At 37.3% G+C, this 19,926-nt stretch overlaps 1 protein-coding gene across 1 annotated transcript in view; it reads right to left on the reverse strand.

Moving 5' to 3' along the window:
• Positions 1-16,193, reverse strand: part of tmem131l (transmembrane 131 like) — a 41,968-nt gene extending 25,775 nt beyond the window's left edge. Inside the window, exons 1-4 of the mRNA XM_028445312.1 lie at positions 16,015-16,193; positions 15,280-15,353; positions 9,000-9,043; positions 1,189-1,260 (exon numbers count right to left, since the gene is read on the reverse strand). Of these exons, the coding sequence (XP_028301113.1) occupies positions 1,189-1,260; positions 9,000-9,043; positions 15,280-15,353; positions 16,015-16,138 (314 nt within the window). The 5' untranslated portion in view covers positions 16,139-16,193. The remainder of the gene's footprint in view (positions 1-1,188; positions 1,261-8,999; positions 9,044-15,279; positions 15,354-16,014) is intronic.
• Positions 16,194-19,926: the final 3,733 nt, after the last annotated feature.

The raw sequence follows: 19,926 nt of genomic DNA on the forward strand, positions 1-19,926 counted from the left end.
ACATTTAATTTTGATATTAACTGGGTAGAATATCGCAATAATATCGTATCGTGACCCAAGTATCGTGATACGTATCGTATTGCAACATCCTTGCCAATAATACTCACCCCTATTTATTAGTCGCACAAGGAACCATCTTGTGACTGATGCGTGTTAGATAACGCTTTATTTGATTATAATCTTACTTCCACAGCTCTAGAAATTACTGCAACAAATTATTATTTGATATGATTTGCCTGTAATGCGTATATTTTCTAAAAAGGTAGTAAGTTATGGGAACCTACAATTTACATATGCATTGCCAATGCATACCATACTATTCTATTACAACGAAACCTAAGAGCGTCGCATGACTACATGCACAGATAGGACCAGAAAGAAATCCCTCAATAGTTATTGTCGATCAACAATCTTGATTTATTTTTCATTCTTCTTGATATATTTTTTAATTCATTTTAGTACAAACTAATAATCTCAACAGGTTTTTTTTTTCCTTCTTGTCTTTTATAAAATATACATTTTGGAAAATGCTGCATAAGCATGACTGACAGTACTCTTCTAAAAACCCTTAATTATGGCAACGCTTAATAGAGTGTAATATTGAAGCTCTGACATATTTATATACATTATATTTCTTTCTTTTCAACTTACTATCATGGAATCAAGTTTTTAATTTTCAGAAATGTATATGTGGCAAAAACACCAACCAGAGAACATATACATAACCAACACCTGAATGGCATCTCAATTTCTGTTCCCAAACAGGTTTCCAACCACTGCTGGGACTTTCATGGATAACTTTCCCACTTTTGTGATAAAATATACATAGTTCACAACATGACTGGGCAGAGGGAATGCTGTTTAATCACATCAGTACATCTGCTGCTCCGTTGTGGAGTATGAAAGCAGACATTGGCGTTCCCAACCCTTTAGGCCGGGGTCGCCTCTCTCCCACTTGTCTGAAAACAAACTTATTGCCAAACATGGATATCCTGCCTGTTTTCTCAGGATGAAGAAGTGCCCAGTTTATTAAAGTCATTCTCTGTGGAATTCATGAGTAGTTACACTATTGGGGTTTTCTTTAAATACGTAAAGCGTGAGGTTCTAAAACAAGAGTCATTTCGGCCCTTTAGAGCAAGAGTGTTTGTCGAAACATGTAAAAAAAAAAAAAGTGAAAGCAGCACTTACTGCAACCCAAACTCCAACACTGGAGGCTGAAAATTTAAGGGTTTCCCACTCTCCCGTGCATACGTAGAAGAGCTGTTGGAAGAAGAGAAAAAAACTTCAGGTCAGGATGGCTATAGGTTTCAATTCAACTTTATTTAAAACAACAACAAAAACCTAACAGCTGTAAGCTTGGGCGGTATCCAAATGTCGATACAGTCAAACCTCTTCCCTATTTTACTGCGGTATACGGCATTACCGTAACTAATTAAAAATTATGACGTAAGGCTGAGACAGCACCACCAAACTTTTGACTTGTGCCGTCACCATTCTGAATACCAAACACAGGTCAGATTTTTTGTTTGTCCATCTCATATTACTATTTAAAATGTGATCTGTATGATCAGACTCCAATGTGACCCGCATGCGCATTGACGCGTTTGTCTCAGTTTTTGTGCAGTGGAGCCACAGAATGAATGAGCAGGTGGAGGAGGACAACGAGAAAGACAAAGAGAGACAAATATTTTGTTTTGGCGTTTTTGTGGTGCCGATTTGCTTTAACCACAGACCACTTATGATATGAATCTCATTCAACCTTTGATCAGAACGTGACAAAGCAAAAATGAAACCTACAGCTCTGACAAACATCAGGTATTTATATCAGAGCCCGACCTGAAACCGACAATTAAAACCGAGTTTTTCCTCATACAAATGATGTATTTACGTTTGTTTTAGTGGTAAGCCTGCTTTTATTAATAAAATGTAAGTGTCAACAGCAAATCAGCGCAAGGGGAAACAATCGCACATCAAATACAGGTGCGTAGTGTACCCACGGCGCCAGAGACAGCAGTAGATCTATTTACATAATCCACTTATCAAATCTAAGAATAATCCATGTTCTTGTGCAGTAAAAGGATTGATTCAATAGTGGATGCTTGTGCTTCAGGCCTGTCTTAATTCGTTCCCTCTTGCTCCGATCAGAGCAGTCACTGACAGCGCACCACTTTGTTTTTTCTTTTTTTCATTCTTATGCATACACAGCTGTTGCTGGACATAGAATCATGTTTAGGCATTAAATGAATTATGTTTGATATTTAATTCATATCACCTATATAAGTGCATTGCATTTTTTAAATGGTGTTTAAACTGATACCGTTACTATTTTATGACACCGCGGTATACGTTATTACCGTATTACCGCCAAAGCCTACACAGTTGTATAAAGTAAAAAAAAAAAAAACAATTACCATATTCTGATTTAGTGTCTATGTTATTTTGTAAAGTTTGTCTCAGTTTCAATGGCAAATGATGAACTTTCAGTATTTTTGACTATTATGCAGACTTCAATCTATCAATTGAATTTCCTAAAACCTGTCATAATAACACAGGAAAATCTGCTGTTATAGGTTTTTTTTTATCCAGGATCATTGAGACAGATCAAAGGAGTATTTATTCATTTTTTTTTTTAATCATCACTCGATTCAACACCATCACAGCATCCGGGCAACAAATGATGCACACACCTGACTTGAGCTTATTTCATGGAAAAAGGATGAAGTGTAGGAAATCACAGGCTGTGTTACCATTGGTGACGGTAAGACACCTGCATCACGACTTGTGCTAACGAGCTCTGGGAGCTGGTGCCCTGGCGCTGTGAACCAACACGTGAATCAAATCTATGTACCTTATTAAACGTCTAATAATGAGGTTTATTTAAGATATTAATTCACAGATTATCAAAAGAATTTGTGATGGAGAAGAAATGACCATTTATTATGTGGTAACAAAAGCCTCCTTTGCCTAGTGAAAGTTTTTCTAACATATTGTGAAAATTAAAACATCGATCATTACGTTTGTCAACTGCATACTCTGTAATGAAACTCAGTTGTGTTTGGACAGTTTTTACATTTATATCACAACAAATATAAAGTTCCATGTCATGAGCAATAATGCCTAGTGGCATTTTTTAGCATTTGGGTTTCTCGTGGAAAACCTTTACTTGAGAGAATGTAAAAGGATTATGTCCTTAAGCCACCCCTAAAATCATAAACTAAAGAGCACGAGGTGAACAAACCAGAAATACAACAGTAGATCTGCAGATCTCTGTTTGTGTTTATTGCATAGTGGGAATTTATAAACTTGACATCATGCAGTTTAAAAATCAATGATTGATTTTAAACTCAGGCAAAGACGCACAGCAGCAGCAATGCTTAGCGTAGCTTAGACTAAAGAACTGAAACTAATTAAAAACACACTGCTTATAAACTTGTGTTGGAGTTGATGGTTCATTACTTCTACTTTCTATTGAAGTCATATGTATCTACAAAAACTTGATTTACTTGATGTTTTTTTAAACTTCAAGATGACGTGATTATGTTTACACAATGCAATAACAATCCTTACAGAGGCAGGGCTCACCCTGTGCCACCACTACTGCTTTGGGTTGTAACCTCTTATGTAATAAGCAGGTAAACGTAATAAATACCAAGGCTTTGTTAAGCTGACAGAATACTAAACTAAAGAGATAAGAACTTATAAGTGGTTCTCTTCCAAGGATCCTTTATCAGTTTTATCATGTTAAATAAATGTAATCTCATCTCTAGTCACAGCCCAAAGTCTGTGATGGGTGAGCAGATTGTGTTTGCCGGTGTAGTTTTATATACAGATAATAGGGATGTCCCCATACAACCTTTTCCACTTCTGATATGATACCGCGTCCTTCAGTATTGGCTGGTACAAAGCCGAGCTCTGCTCAGCTACATGTAGCGTCCCCAGTAAGCCTTGCAGTGACGGTTTGAGGGCTCACATCCCTCTTCGGGAAGCAGGTGCTCATGCTGCTGCGCCTAGAAAATGGGTGCTCATGCGTGCCCGTTGGCCGTTAAAAGCACTTGCAGCAACGGTCTAAGCATCCAACACAAACCCCCTAAAAATTAAGTGTTTCTTCAGAATTGATCAAATATGAGTGGAAAGTCTGCACATTAATTTCTTGTTTTAACAACATCTTTATGTAAAACCACAAACACACCAGCAGTCCATTGCTTTGCTGTAAGGTGAGGAAAAGATTGTACAACTATATACATCTGTTTAAATGTTCAAATATTAATTGAAGTGCACGTGTTTGCCAAGACTTGAGAAATCGTTTTTTTTTTTTACTGTTTTGAAGGTATGGGGTTTTATATTTGTGTTTCTTTCTTAACACATACAGGGTCTATTTCATTGTTTTTGGTTGTGAAGAAACTAGAAGAAACTAGACTATAACTGAAATATTGCTGATGACACAGTTTTTACTAAAACCAAGTTGCATTTTAGTCAAAACTAAATTGACTAAAGCTGACTCAAAATGAACAGTGGTGGAAACAAAGCTGTGGTAACAGCTTCACATGCATATCTGTGGTGAGGAAATGAAAACTGTTCATCACATCTCCACACAGTCAACACACAACTGAAACGCTTATCTCTCAATGACACTGACTAACGTGTGTGCGTTTGTGTGTGGGAGGTCGGCAGTACACACTAGCTCTAAGAGAATAAAAAATGTAACTCTTTCGCTCTCTCAGCTACAGCACCAACACAGTCACAGACTAACAAACAAGCATGCATTAATATGAGAGACTTAGCCACTTTACAAATATTAATAACCTGTGTGTTCCCTGAGAATCACTAGCAGCCCCAGCACTGAGCTGTAGTCTGTTTTACCACCACAGTTACAAAAATAACATGTTATGTTTGATGGTATTTGATCCCCTGGATCCAGCTCAAATAAAGTGGGTGCAAGCAGTGACCCCAGCTCTGCTCCAGAGGAGAGGGTGGAAGCAGAAGGTGGTTCAGGTAGATGTTGGAAAAGCAAGAGAACTAAAGTGAAATTAAAACCATATTCCACAGCTTGACTCACCAAGCTGAGATTAGAACATTTGAGTACACAAGATATTTTTAAAAAAAGTGAAAATGAAAGTAGAGACCATATTGACACAAGATTAGAGACAGCTACAGGTATCATTAACGTCTATATCTGCTGCCTGCTGAGCTCCTCAGGCTGGGGACGAGTGATGGCAGGACTGGTTAGTGCCTGATAACCCAGGCACGAGATGCCTAGCAGCCCACAGCCCCAGAGATCATAAGGTCAACAATAGGGCAAAGGCTCGTATACAGAAAAGGACAAGTGAATACTGGCAACATTTATACTAGCATTTTCATTTTCTTTGCATAAAAAAGGCACATCTCAGTTGATGTTTTGCATGAACTGATCTAAATGCACATTATGCCGCCAGCTTTCTGCTCATTTGGAGGCGTACATCCTTAAAGTGACCCCACATGACTTTCAGATTGTATTGACCAGCTGTTAACCCTCCCTGTTCCATTTACTGCTAAGCAAATACCTAAAGGTGATACTATTTGCTTAAGTGAAAATAGGTTGCTGCTGGGCCACAACAAAGGCACAGCCAGCGTTTAGGTTGAACTTGTTAAGCCATTTCCTATATGTATTCAGTACAGTTTAGTGTTATAAAACTACAAAAACAACTGTGCTCATTTCATATTCGAGTAATAGATTAAAGTCAGCTGATTGTCAGCTCATTGAAGCCAAAGACTACGAGGCTCACAATCAGGAGTTCAAAAACATTGAATGGTCAATGAAGTATCCCAGCATACATTGCAGTTTTATACTTTACACAGAACTAATTGTTATTGTTATTGGGTTTAAATTTTGGCTCTGTATTTTTAATAACTGCTTGTATATTCTAAGCATAGCCAGTTTTATGGTTTACAGTTGAGTATTGTGCTTCAGAGCTGTAAATCTTTGGAAATTCCTATCATTTTAACACGGCTCGAGCGGGTGTTTCGATTAGCACAAGAAAGACACACAAATGGATGCTGAGGAGGTGAATCGAAGGCTGACCTCAGACACATTAATAAATTATGTAAAAAAATTTTAAAAAAAAAACCACAAATGTTTTGTTATGAAGCTGTGTGCTGTCAAATATGCACATACTGTACGTAGAGAGCAGCTCCCAGACTTGTGTGTGTTACAGCAGTGTTATTAATTTTCCACTCCCGTTCTAAAACAGTGTATCTGAACATGTTACAGCAGATATGAGCAACTTTTATCATCACAAAAATGGGATTGTCTGATCCGAGGGCAACAGCATCAACATTCATGTCACCATTTAAAATACTGACCAATCTGAACAAGAATACAGGAAATAACAAAGGATTAATATGCGTTTATGTTTTTGTTTTGTGTATTTTTAGAGTAATTGTGTCATTTTGCATATTATTTCTCAATTTGTGTGTTTAGTGTGGTTGTGTGTGTTTTTGGAGTCATTTTATGTATTTCTGTTGCTGTTTTGCATGATTTTTCATTTTGTGTATTTTTGTTGTTGTGCATATTTACCGTTATTTTTTGTAGTCATCTTGTGAGTTTTTGGAGTACTTCTGATTATTTTAGTTGTCTTCATCTTTTGTGCATCTTTGTCGTCTTTTGTGCATCTTTGTCGTCATTTGTTACTAAAGGAGTAACAATTCATCCATTAAATCGATGAATAGATTTATAATCCTACGACCCAACTACATCAATCTGTGATCGGCAAGTTGACCTTCCGGATGACATTTATCGATCTAAAATCGTTTTAAAGGGTTATCAATCAACTGTATCGAGACAAGGAAATAACTCATTAGATTTAAGCATGGCAGACTTTACATGGATGCGCTTTAAAAGCGTTTTTAAAAATAAAGATGTTGTGGGCAACTCCGTCAGCTGTCTGTGATGTCACGCAGAGCGCAACAGCAGATAGCAAACCACGGAGAAGCCGCGAGTGAGAAATTAATCAATAATCCACCTTTGGGATCCAGTGTGGAAACACTTTGGCTTAAACACAGACAGAGATATTCTAAAGGAGTGTGTTCAGGCCCTTCTGGTAGCATTCACTTCAGCAGCAGCAGCACATGTAGCATTAGCTTATTAGCATTAGGTCTGCAGAAGCCTTGAGACTCACCATCAAGTTAAGAGGAAAAGTATCAGGTTTAACCACTGCTTATTTAACCTGAACAGATTTGGTTGCACTTCATTGTTGATATTAATATTGTATTATTTTTATGTTGAAAAAACAAGCAGAAGAGTCAAGTAAACCTAATCTATTCGTATTCATTGAAAATGTGAGCAGAAAAAAATAAGATCCCTTTTAATTTAAACTGGTGTTGGTTAGACTTCATTCAAATAAAAGATGAATAAATTTGCCATTAAATTTTGTATACTTTTTTGTTTATGTCCATAATTAATTTATAGATGATTCCCTTAAACGAAACATCAGGAATCTAGGAAACCTCACCTGTACTGTAAAGTATCGAGGTATTTATTTCACAGTCACACTTGTTTAATTATTATTTTGGATAAAAAGTTACTGAATCGTTTCGGATCAAATCGTTCTAAGTTAATCAAAATCTTACTTGAATCGAATCGGCAACAGCGAATCGTGATTCGAATCGTTGCTAAAATGAATCGTTACACCCCTAGTTATTACGTGGTTTTACTTTGGGGCCAGACAAAATGAGTTGCCTATGACTGTGTCACAGTATATAGCAAGTCTTGACTCACTTTTAGCATCGTTTCTGCAGTCTGTTTAATACAGGATTTCAAGTGAATAGAAAAAGTATTAGTAGTTTAGATTATAAATTATATTATAGATAATACATGGCAACACAATGTGACAAAGATGAAGTTTTCAGTTTCCCAGCAGATGCCAACACTACAGACAGACGAGCATTCCTCCTCTGACTGAAACATACAGTTTCCAAAATATTCTCTACAGAAAGAAAAACAGCTGAGGAAGTCAGACCACCCGCCCCCCCTTTTTCTTTCAAGGAGTTCTAAAATTAGTCAGGTATTCAGTTCTGTGCCTGTCAATGCACGCCCCCCCCCCACCCCTTCTCTAACTCTCTGTGTCACACGCCCCTTCACTCACTATCATAAACACTGTGGCCCGCATGTGGAAGAGAACCTTGTAAAAGCCTTTTCACACTTGCATGCTACCACGCCATTCAGAAATGTTTTATTTGCCATGTACAGTTTTGAGGACAGTACAAGGAATTTGACTTGGTGGTTGGTGCACAAAACAAGCAACAAAAAGAAATAAAAGAAATAAAAGAAATAAAAACAACACAACAAAGAACAACCCAGCAACAATAATAATAATAATAATAATGATAAATATAAAGGATGAGGGATAAATAAAGGATAGATAGAGAATAAAGGATAAATAGGATAAATATAAATATAAATATATAATTATATTTATCCTATTTATCCTTTCGTCTATTCAAGTCCAAAACACACGTCATCTTTGGAGTAATGCATCAGGTTGTATATTCCATTTTGTAGAGCCCATTGGATGTTGGCCTTACACCTTTTTTTATGAAAAACATTACTCTTTACTCAAGTAGTAAAGATTTCCATCCAGCTGGGCATCTACCAGACTGGTCTTACAGCTTAATTCCACTCCACAAAAAAAAAAAAAAGAGAGTCTTCTGTATGGTGCAATATCTGTGTTGGTTTGTCAAATACTTTGAGGCTTTGGGGAAAAACTGCCTATTTTTCCTCATGTGCCACTATTGTAAGAAAAAAAAAAAATCATCTTTCAACACTCTGAAATTGCTTTGCGTTTGTGTTACACTTTCTGTCAAATGATGTAACTAGTAAACTAAAATGGTTCAGAGAATGTTTCACACTCCCCCCCACCCGTGTATCTGTCAGTTATTGGTTTGTAATACCATCACAAATGTGTGAAGAGAAAAAAAAAAGGCAACTGAAGATTTCTGGAACAAAAAAAGAGAGACATTCTCACCTGTCCTTTAGAGGAAGACTATCTTTTCTTCGCTCTTTGTCCACCTGAAAATGAAAATACAGAATGTTTAGTATGCTTAAAAGACAAAAAGAAAGAGAGAAATCTGAACTGTCAGACATTTGAATATACTTAGTGTATGTCCTGAGTTCTTTAATTGCCTTCTGGCCATCTTTTCCTTGTGTTCACGGATGTGATTTTATTTAATTTTTTATTCCGTTATGTTGTAAATGTTGGTTTGCTTTGTGCTCTTTTTTATTTCTATTTTGCTTTCCTGTCACAACACTATGAATGTGTGAATGGTTGTGATTGTGGTATGAATGTATGGTGGAGTGGTTAGTGTGGGATGGGTTGCTAGAAGCCTGTTTTGTTATCTTATTCTGTAAACAAAAAAAATAAATAAAAATAACAAGGGGGACCAGATGAAATTTTCACACGCACACACTGAAAAAATACTCACATATGTGAGCAATGTGGTCGCAGTCTCGAGCCCTGCTTTCTGAAAAAATTGACTATTATTTCTAAAAAAAAGACTGAATTTTAAAAAAGTGAAGTAAAAAACACAAAATTTGAAAAAAATAAATAAAAGGCGTATGCATTTAAATGTATAAAATATTTTGAAAAATTGTAAACTGAATCGCAATATCTGTCAGAAAATCTGCAATAAGGTTTTTTGTCGAAATTGTGCAGCCCTAAGCCATGGAAGATCCCATTCAATTATGGAGGGGGATTCGGATAAATACATCTCTTATCATAGGACTGGGCAATATATCAAGATTAAAGATATCGAGTTTTCCATTTTGAAGATATAGAACATTTTATTTTGCATATATCGATATATTTTTTTTATAGCTTATTTTGGATTAAAATACTTGTTTTAGGAGTCGCAGCTTTCACTACTTCTCAGAACAACATGAAAAGCACAGTTGGAGAGATTTATTATCATAAGCCAGACCTTCCCCTAAACAAGTCATACTACAGAACTCACTCACACATGCTGTCCGTTACAGGAGAAAAACCCAAATATGGCACATAAAGTGCAGCTGTTTGTAAATAAATGTGCCTGTGTGCATTTTGCATCAGTAAATTTAATCTAGAATTGTCTTTCTGGTCAGACCTTTGAGTTAAAAATATCAAGATTTAAACCATATATCATTATTTTGAGAAAAAAAAATCGAGATATGAATTTTCGTCCATATTGCCCAGCCCTATCTCATCATAGGTGAAATTAAAAAATTAGGTTGGGTTGGTTCTTTAATTATCCCGCTGAGTTCCATCCAGATCGTGCATGTCGTCGTTATTTTTCCAAAAAATGTGGGTGTCCATACATTTGGACCTACTGTGTAGTTATTAATGGGGATATTAAAACTGTGATAATAGGATCTTTGGCACTTGACGTATGTTTGTGCACTTGTTTACAGTACATTCCTGTGGGTTTCCCCAAATACACAGATACACAGATGGTTTCAAACATTTCAATCACATTGCTGAATCCTAACACCCACCAACATTTGCAAAACTGGTTATAGGGTCCTATTTTTAACTAACACTATTAATACACAATAGGTTCTTCCTAAATGTTAGTAGTTTGAGTTTGAAATCCTGCTTGGAATTTTATTTGTCCCTTTAACTAGGTTTAAAAAAATAAAAAATAACAGTTGGGATTTGAACATTTTCTTGAATCGTAAAAACTACAACACTGACTACAGTAGCTATAATAAAACATAAAATGACTCCAGTCCTAGCATGATCTTTCAAAGTATTGTTTTAAACTGTAATAATGAGGTTTGCTAAACTGGTATTGCAAACACATTTACAATACAGGCGATGGATACCATGATCGGCCTGGTGAACAAGCACAAGTAATAAAACATAATTTTGATAGAAAATAACCAGGGAGCAACTTGTTTTTATGAAGCACCAGTGGAAGACAAAGAGCAAGCCGTCTTTGTGCAGCATTACTGTGGAGAAGCCAAACACATTACAGTCATTGTTGGGTTACTGCACTAACGTCTGCTATGATAAGACATGTTACTACGACTTGTCAGGAATGCAATTCACAGGAATGGTCAAAGGTGATTCCCTTGTGAAGGTGCTTATCCACGCGTTTACTACTGTTTAAATCTCATTTATTTAATGTCGTAAAAGTCAGAATTAACTTGACATTTGAATAAATTGTTCACAAATAGTTGGTGGCTTTCTGCAACTACATGATCTTTGTATACATGGCAGACTAAGTCACATCACTGCACCTTGCAATACCCCTGGGCATTTAAAGGGTGACTCGTTTATGACAAACCTGAACTGAACTAATCTAATTTTCTTGATAACTAAGCACAACACACAAATAAAACAAAGAACAAACAGCTGGAACACAATAGGGTTTAACATTTAAAAAGGTGCTCTGCTTGTAGATCATCCTCATGACACAAGGTTCTCACAGGAAATGTGCAGAGGTTTGAGTAAAAAATACATTCTTTAACAAGAGGCTGTGGGTTTGTTTTTGAAACGCCACGGAGTAGAGCATGAAATAGGATATTAAGACTGTTTTTGATGACGCTCATTCGCTTCCACAATCCACACAGTAATTACACAAGTCATATTATGTTGAGAAAAGCAGAAGTTAACGTTTTAAGTGATGTAAAGATAACACCGAGTGTCAGAATCAACACTAACTGAACTAAACTTTGAGTGTGCATCGAAATACAAATAAATCCCCCACCACAATACTTTCAAACAGATCATCAGCAGTGCACGTACACCTGTCAGAGTTATGTGCACTGCACTGACCAAATGGACACTTACACTACTTATAGCTTTTATGTGAAGCGTTCAGGGCACACTTGTAAATCATGGATTCACAGAATAATCTGGGTCACCCACCTTCCTTCTACCAAACTGCATGTGTTTCTGGATTCATATCAGTCACAGGCACAACAGCTTCCTACACTATACTATGCACAACATTTACTAGTGAGGAATCCTGCATTATTTAGCTTTGGGAAGAACAACAGCTCAGCAGTACAACAGACAGGTGTACAGTATGTCATTCTCTCTCTCACACAGCCAAAGTAACTGATATAGTCCATCCATTCACTGTTAAAACTACTGATTATTAGAAATAAACAAAAATATACTTGATACATTATTCTATTCTATTCAATATCTACTTGTTTATATAGCATATATAAAGAGGGAGTTTTTTCTTCCCACTGTCGTTAAATGCTTGTTCATGTGAATCTTTGTGTTTTTTTTCTTACTATGAACTTTATATTTTGTTAAGTGCACTGAGATGACTTTGTTGTAATTTGCGTTATATAAATAAAGTTGAGTTATCGTCAAAACTAAAACAACTCTAGGCCTTGTTTTATAATCTCTATAAAATGACTCATCTATTGTAACTATTACCGATACATACATCACATTACGGTGTGTCACAGGACAGGCTTTAAGAAATGCTTTTAAAAAGAAAGAGAGGGAGGAGAAAACATTGTTGAAATATTCTAAGCTTTAACAAACATTACAAAAACAACATGAGACTGTAATCAAGCTTTCAGAGCATTCAAATGACATGGCAGCTGTTCTACAAAGTCCACAAACACAAAACTCAAAATATAGGGCCTCCGCTTTTCAGCATAACCATCCCATTTACGTACATTCTCTGAAGCATATCAAATTAATAACAGTAGTTGACTATTCGATGTATTTAGCACGTTTGGAAGTTGTCTAAAAGTTAAAGATGATGAAACAGAAATAAAAAGTGACAAGTAATGAGCAATACTCTGACATGGAATTTTGGAAATTTTAAAATAAAAAATCGGAAGCCAGAGTTATACCACAAACAATAATCAGACGTGGAGTAGTGAGGAGGAGCAGGTGAGAGTAGATGAGGAAATATGAGCTGTAGATTTAGCAGCTCAGGGAACAGTGCGGCACAAAAGCACAGTCTGATTGCAAAACTAGCGACATATATATGTTAAAAAATAGTCCGCATTTCTCAACGCATTCGAGTCAGGCTATTAAAGCGTGAAAGCATTTTTAAAGGCAAGAGGGCTGAACTGGAAGTAGCAAAGAGGAAGTGTTTGCATTGTGAATGATCAAGATTATGGAAACAACACAAATAGCTGAGGTGAAGATGTTGGACTCCATGGTTAGAAATACCTAATAGACATAAAAGAGATAGTTTTCTTGGAGATTCATGTTTACCAGGTACGTCACATTCTGTGACGTGTATTTGTGGAAAAAGTGTTTCCATGGCGCAAAATCGAAACGTCTGAAAGTCCTCCTCATGAAAGTGTAAAAACTTTTTGTTAATGTTTTTTTTCAAAATTCAGGTGTTTCCATTACCAGTTTTTAATGCACTATTTAGATTTTGCGCATTTCCAAGTGTAATGGAAACATCTACTGTTTTAGATGGCGCTGCCAGCGAAGAGGAAATGCTCATAAAAGTAGCAAGAGATGTTATGAAGATAAGTTCTGCACCGATCGTGCAAATGTTAGAAAAAAATGAGGAGGGTTACTAGGTTTACTGTTGTTATCAGGCAACAAAGAGTGACAATGCATCAATGACAGTAATATGCAGCAGTGCAAACCACAGATATCAAAGATAGGAGAGTCATCGTGTCCAGGAAAGAGTTGTAGCATTCCACAGATGCTCTCTGTCACTACAACAACTAGAGCTCATATTTGTGGCGACGTCTTGCTAGGAGGAAGTGAAAGACGTACGGGGCTAATAAACTGCAAGATATGCACAAAAGTAAAATATGTACTGTCTCTGCCTTTTAATTACTACCTCATACAAATGTACAAACTGTAGAGTTGTGCAAGCAGGAAGTTAGCAAGTGAACAGGTGATAGTTTCATGTTGATCACTTTAGAAAGACATTTATTCTATTTAACATGTAGTAAACAATGTTACCAAAAAAGGCTTTCTGCATTTGTTGTTGCCATGGTGAAGTGATCGCACTGAAATAACCTTTGGCGTTTGTAATAATGTTCATGAAGGATAGATGGCAATAGTAGCTTGGTGATGGTAAGTTACCATCACCAAGCTACTATTGCCATCTATCCTTCATGAGTAACTACTCAAAAATCGCTAAAAAGTTTTTGCGCTTTCATGAGGAGGAATTTCAGATGTTTCCACATTGAAATGTGTTGCAAAAGCGCCATGGAAACACTTTTTCTGCAAATGCAGGTTACAGGATGTGATGTACATGGTCACATGACCACGTCTCTATGAGAAAACATGGTGCGGTACGTGTAAACAGAAGAGGGGACAGGGTAGGGCTGCACGATTTTGACAAAAAACCTATTGCAATTTTTCTGACAGATATTGCGATTAACATTTTTTTTAAAAAAATTTAGAAATGTAAATGCATATGCATTTATTTATTTATTTTTTTTCAAATTCCATGTTTTCCACATCAAATTTTTTTAATTTAGTTTTTTTTAAGATATATTAATCATTTTTTCCCCCCAGAAAATATTGGTTTTAACTCAAGTGAGGAAACAAAATAAATACAAATAAATGATAACTAAACAAAAATGTATGTCAAAAATAAAAATGTAATTTAAAATGAGTACGATACAATTAAAAGGTAGATATAAGTTGTAGTGACATGGATTATTCTGATTGCTCATTTTTAATTATTCATATTATATAAAGATGTATGAGAGCAGCATTAATGTCACCATATTCTCCCTCAGGGATCAATGGTTTAATATATATCGAGTCATTGTCAATCTTTGCTTCATACAAAACTACGGTACGCCAGTTAAGTCAACTATTCATTAGCATGTATGACTATGCTGTACACTCTCCCCACCACCACTCAAAAAAAAAAAAAAAAGGTGCGACCAAATTCTGTGCTGGTGGGACTAACTTTCTCAGTTGGCCACCACTGGAAAAGTTAGTGTAGAGCCCTGTATGTGCCTGAAAAAAAAAACATGATACTCCACTTTAACTTTGCCAAAATGTGCAAAGGAAGCCCAGCTAGTAGTGACCCATGTTAGCTGTTTAGGTGATGCTCCCACATATTTTACATCACTTAGAAGAAGAAAAAAAAAAAAAAAAGGAAAAAAAAGGGGTGGTTACCATGGTAACACAATGAAGAAGCAATATTTTTTTTAATTTAAGCAATATATCAAGATAACTAAAACAAAAAAAAAGCACATAGAGTAGAGCAATGGCCACTGTTACATTTTCATAATATATATCTATCCACACACCCACTCATATCATCTACCACAGTGACCCTATGGAGAGGAGGACAGTGTCTAATTACCTGAAGCGGGACTAACGGCTCTGCATCCTCCGGCTGCCATACCTCGACCACGCTGGTGGACATCTGACTCAGAACTGCATCAACGGGGGGAAAACAAACCACAATAACATTGAGACACGGGGCTGGAAAAATGAACAGCGCAAAAAAACAAAAAAAAAGACACTCCACCAGTATAGTTGTATACTAGCAGTAATAATAATAATATGTGAGCAGAGAAGGGAAACAGGCTGGATGGAAAGCAGCAGGCTGAGGAAATGACTTGGCCTGGAGAGGCTGACAAAGGACCGTGTGCTAGCTGCCTGTGTAGCTCAATGTTAGCTCCTAGGCTAACAAACTTGGGAAAACACATGTATTGCATTGCTCTGCGGCGGAATATTAGAACTACGATACATTCTTACACACGGAAACTGTCCTATATACAATGTAGTTGATAGTGAGCTCAATGGTTACTGAAAGTAAACAGAAAGCAGAAGGGAAACAGGAGGCTAGTGTGTTGAACTAGCAGGCTGATAAACCACCGGACAAAACACTCGAGTCACACCAATGTGAACACTACAGTAAATAGCATTTATTTCTGACATTTTTGTTTAAAATAACACATGCGAGCCAGTTTTTTTTTCTCTCTATAGTTTCCTATCAGGTCAGCCTAGCTAACTTTAAGCCCATTATCATGTTTGAGCAACGGTGGTTGGTTACGATACTCCCCGCAGGAGGAAAGCGAAGGTGGGCACAAACCTTGCAGCTGAGCCCCTCCGTGTTGCACGCAGGGTAACAGTAGCTGGAGTATTCCAAGCAGAATGTTGATCCACGTTTTCCTGTGACAGTGGCTGCCTTGATGCAAGTCCTGTAGCCCCGCCATGCTGCTCTGTGCTCAGCAGCAGCAGCAGCACCGTGTGTTTGAGCTGCCTGCCTCGCTCTCTCTCTCTCAGCTGCAGCACCTCCCTCTCTCTCCCTCCCTCCACCCACGCGCCGTGGCCCTACAAACCAGAGGTGTGCCGTCTATTGAACCTCACGATTCGATTACGATTCAGGGTGCTACGATCCGATTAATCAACGATTTTTGATGTCTTTTTTTCCCTCATCCAGGGTTTCTTTTTTCCCTCACTTTGTGGCTACTTCATACTTCTAAAAAACTAAAATATCCATCGGCATCCATTAAAGTAACCAAACAGATGTATCACCGTTATCTTTATTAATGTCAAATCCAACAGTAATCATATTACAAAATAAATAAATAAATAAAACAAAAATAAAAAATAACTAAAATATGACCTCATTCAGCTAATATAATCTTTCTCCTGGTGTTCACAAACACCAGAATCCACCGTGAACCAATAATGGTGCAGTGTTGTGGTTTAGGGCGGGATATCTGGGTGTGATAAAGGCAGAAGCGCCGAAGCAAAACTGGCGCATGCACAGTTGCGGGGAGAGGAACAAGCTGAGCTTGAGTTATTAGCATAGCTCTGAATCAAAATAGGATGGAGGATGGTGAACGTGTCCTTAACTTGCATACTCGTGTTGCAAAAACGGCAAAAGTCACTCAACAATATAATGACTGCAGCATTACTATCCCAAAAGAATGTTTTCACCAGTGGAGCCTTGTTGTTCTTGTAGCAGCGTTGCATGGCAACATCATTTGTTACCGTGTGATTGGCTAAAACAAATCATGGCGGACAGGTGCTTCATCCAATCAGCTTTAAGCATTCTGTTCATGTTCAGGGAGGGCTGCACATCAACCTGGCTCTTGCCAGGATAAATTCAATCTCAACCAAACACGGCACCAGGAAGCGGTGAGTTGGGAGCGGGACGAGGCTGGAAAGCTCGTGGCCCGAGAGCCACCTTCGCCACTGGTTCCTTCCAGGCCAACCCGGAGCTGGTCGCGGCGCAATGCAAGGACCAATCAGGGACCAGGAGACACTGGTGCCAGAAATACAGATATACTTGTTGGTTAACTTTGAAATCGGATACAGAACGATTCTTTCAAACGCTAGCTTTTAGCCGAAGAGTTACCTGGTCCGTTCCTTCAGGGGTCAGGGCGGCCTCCCCGACTTTTACTTTTGTTCCGCGAGCAGCGGTCGTGTTCCTGTCATTTAGTTAGTATGAAAAACAATTGATTTTTAACATTTATGAATTGTTATTGAATCGTCATATGTCAAATCGCAATTAATGTGTTAATCAATGTATTGGCACACTTCTACAGCAAACACAGCTCATGTTGCTCTGTAGCACAGGACAAAGCCAAGCCATACAATACCATATCATGTTGATAATCATAAATAAGTGGGTGGGGATTGGGTGGACACTGCACATTGTGCACAATGGTCCAAGTCACGGAAATGCACTTAATTTGAAGGTTTGGCTGGAAATACTGCTGCTTAAACATGTCCAATAATATCAAATGTAAATCCTAATGTGGTTTAATGTGCAATAGGTCCGCCCTTTGCAGCAAAACCACATTCAATTCATTTAGTAAGGCTTTTCACAAATACTATATATTGGAAAAAGTATTCACTGGTTTTTTTTATATTATTTTACACATTTGAGAGGTCAGGCACTAATGTTGGAAGAGAAAACCAGACAGCTACTCTCACTGAAGGTGCTACAATTTATGTGGATATCATTCAAGTCCCTCCACAGCCCATGTCACTAATCTATGTCTTTGTGGTTTGCCAGCATGATGGAATGAGGAGCGTGAATCTCATAAAACTATTCTCTACGACAATGAAAGCATGATTGTTCAATATGTCCATTTCTTTTTATAACTTGATTAGAATCAAGTATCTTTTGTAGAGCCCGACTGATATGAGATTGTTAGGGATGATACTGATATTCTGAATTTTAAAAAGCTGATACCCTATGTATCGACCAATAACCAATATACTGACCACTATATGAAAATAGGGAACTTTATTTAGTACCTCCGTCAACAGAAGGACTGGAAAGCCACTGTTAAAAAAAAGAAAAGGCAGACTTTTGCAAACTGTATTTCTGGAATTTAATGTAATTAAATATTTACTAATAAAGTTGCTCAAGTCTCAAACAGTAAACATGTATAAATCAAAAAAGGGAACACATTACAGTCTGACCAATGATGTCGATTTATCAGTGATAGCTAAAATCAGGCTGTAATCTTCAGCTTGTGAGACCATGTATTCCTTTTGACAGAACTTTAGGATCTGCCCATTTGCAGTTCTTTTTGAGTTATTAATTCACAATGAAGTTTTTCAATTGTTGGAAAATTGAAACCAGAGCTTCTTTGCCATTCTAACCTTTAAGAAAGTGTCTATTCGTAACGTTGCCAAACGGCCAACTCCCAGTTCTATTGGTACGTTTACCGAAGTACAAGTACTGTATGTAGCGTCTTAGGTTTAGGTTATAACCCTATATCACAACATTGTTTTTGGGTTAGGGTTAGTTTTAGTCACGTGACCTAAACTGGCCAAATAGGGGCGCTGCATAGGAATAGAATGTCAGTATATTGATACGGCAACCGTACAGATAGCCACTGCCATCCTTTAAACCCTGTCAATGGCAAAACAAAAAAAAAAAAAAAAAAACTTCTTCAGGCTGGTTTGCAGCATCTGTGTACAACGATCATGTTCACGTAACCAATATTTCTCATATTCCAAACCATTTACATATAATCATGACTCAATTTTGTGGTAAAGCTTTTTTTGCAGAAAAAGCCAAAACAAGCAGCAGTTCTTTCTTTCAGACGTCGCTCAATCTCACAATGGATTATATAATTACGACTCAGTCACTGGGAACGTGTTCGGGCAAGACAAGTACTCAATACTTTACTCCAGCAGAGTGTTTTCCTGTACATCTGGAATTAAACATGTGTCAATAACACACCTGAAAAAACATTATGGAAATCACTAATGCAGAGTATGTTTATCATTTATTTATTTACTTTTAAACTCCCATTCATAGTAATAAGAAATATGTCTGTTATTGCTGTAATATGTTGAAGATGAGCTGAAGTAAAAACCTGCCAGCATTGTGATTGCTTTTGAAGGCAGGGCAGTGTACCAACAAAAGCTTCAATCAAAAGCTCCTTGATGTGAGGTGAAACTATGCAGGAGCTCCGACAGTCAGCATGTCAGACTCGTGAATCATAGTTGGGACAGGTTGGGCAGGTACACACAAGAACACACACACACACACAGATTGTTGTAACCAAGGGTGTAACCGCACCTACCAACAAGCGTTGTTTAGCGTGAGGGATCACATCACCTGCAGCGCTTTAGAAACGTGACTTCTGGTGTCAAAATGATTCTTCAAGGTAACTTTGCATAGTGGAGCTGCACCAGTGGAGCTCTGAAAAAATAACCTGCACTTTTAACCTTAACAGCATACTTTGCATTAAGAAGTAGAACAATTTACAACGCATTAGCATATTATTCATGTACTGGGATGACCTACAATGACGAATAAGCAAAAACTGGCTCACACTGCATTTGAAATTTAAATCAGCAGAAACGAACATGTTGGCCTCATCGCATCAGGTCATTGAACAAGCACAGCGATCTGACAAAAAAACCCACAAAAACACAATAAGCAGCAACGGAATTTAAAACTGAGGACATTTTATTAACAATAAAACAAAAACTCATGTTTTATACAAAGTAGAGTAATGCCCCATAA

This window comes from Gouania willdenowi, chromosome 1, assembly GCF_900634775.1.
Source record: "Gouania willdenowi chromosome 1, fGouWil2.1, whole genome shotgun sequence".
Classification (NCBI taxonomy): domain Eukaryota; kingdom Metazoa; phylum Chordata; class Actinopteri; order Blenniiformes; family Gobiesocidae; genus Gouania; species Gouania willdenowi.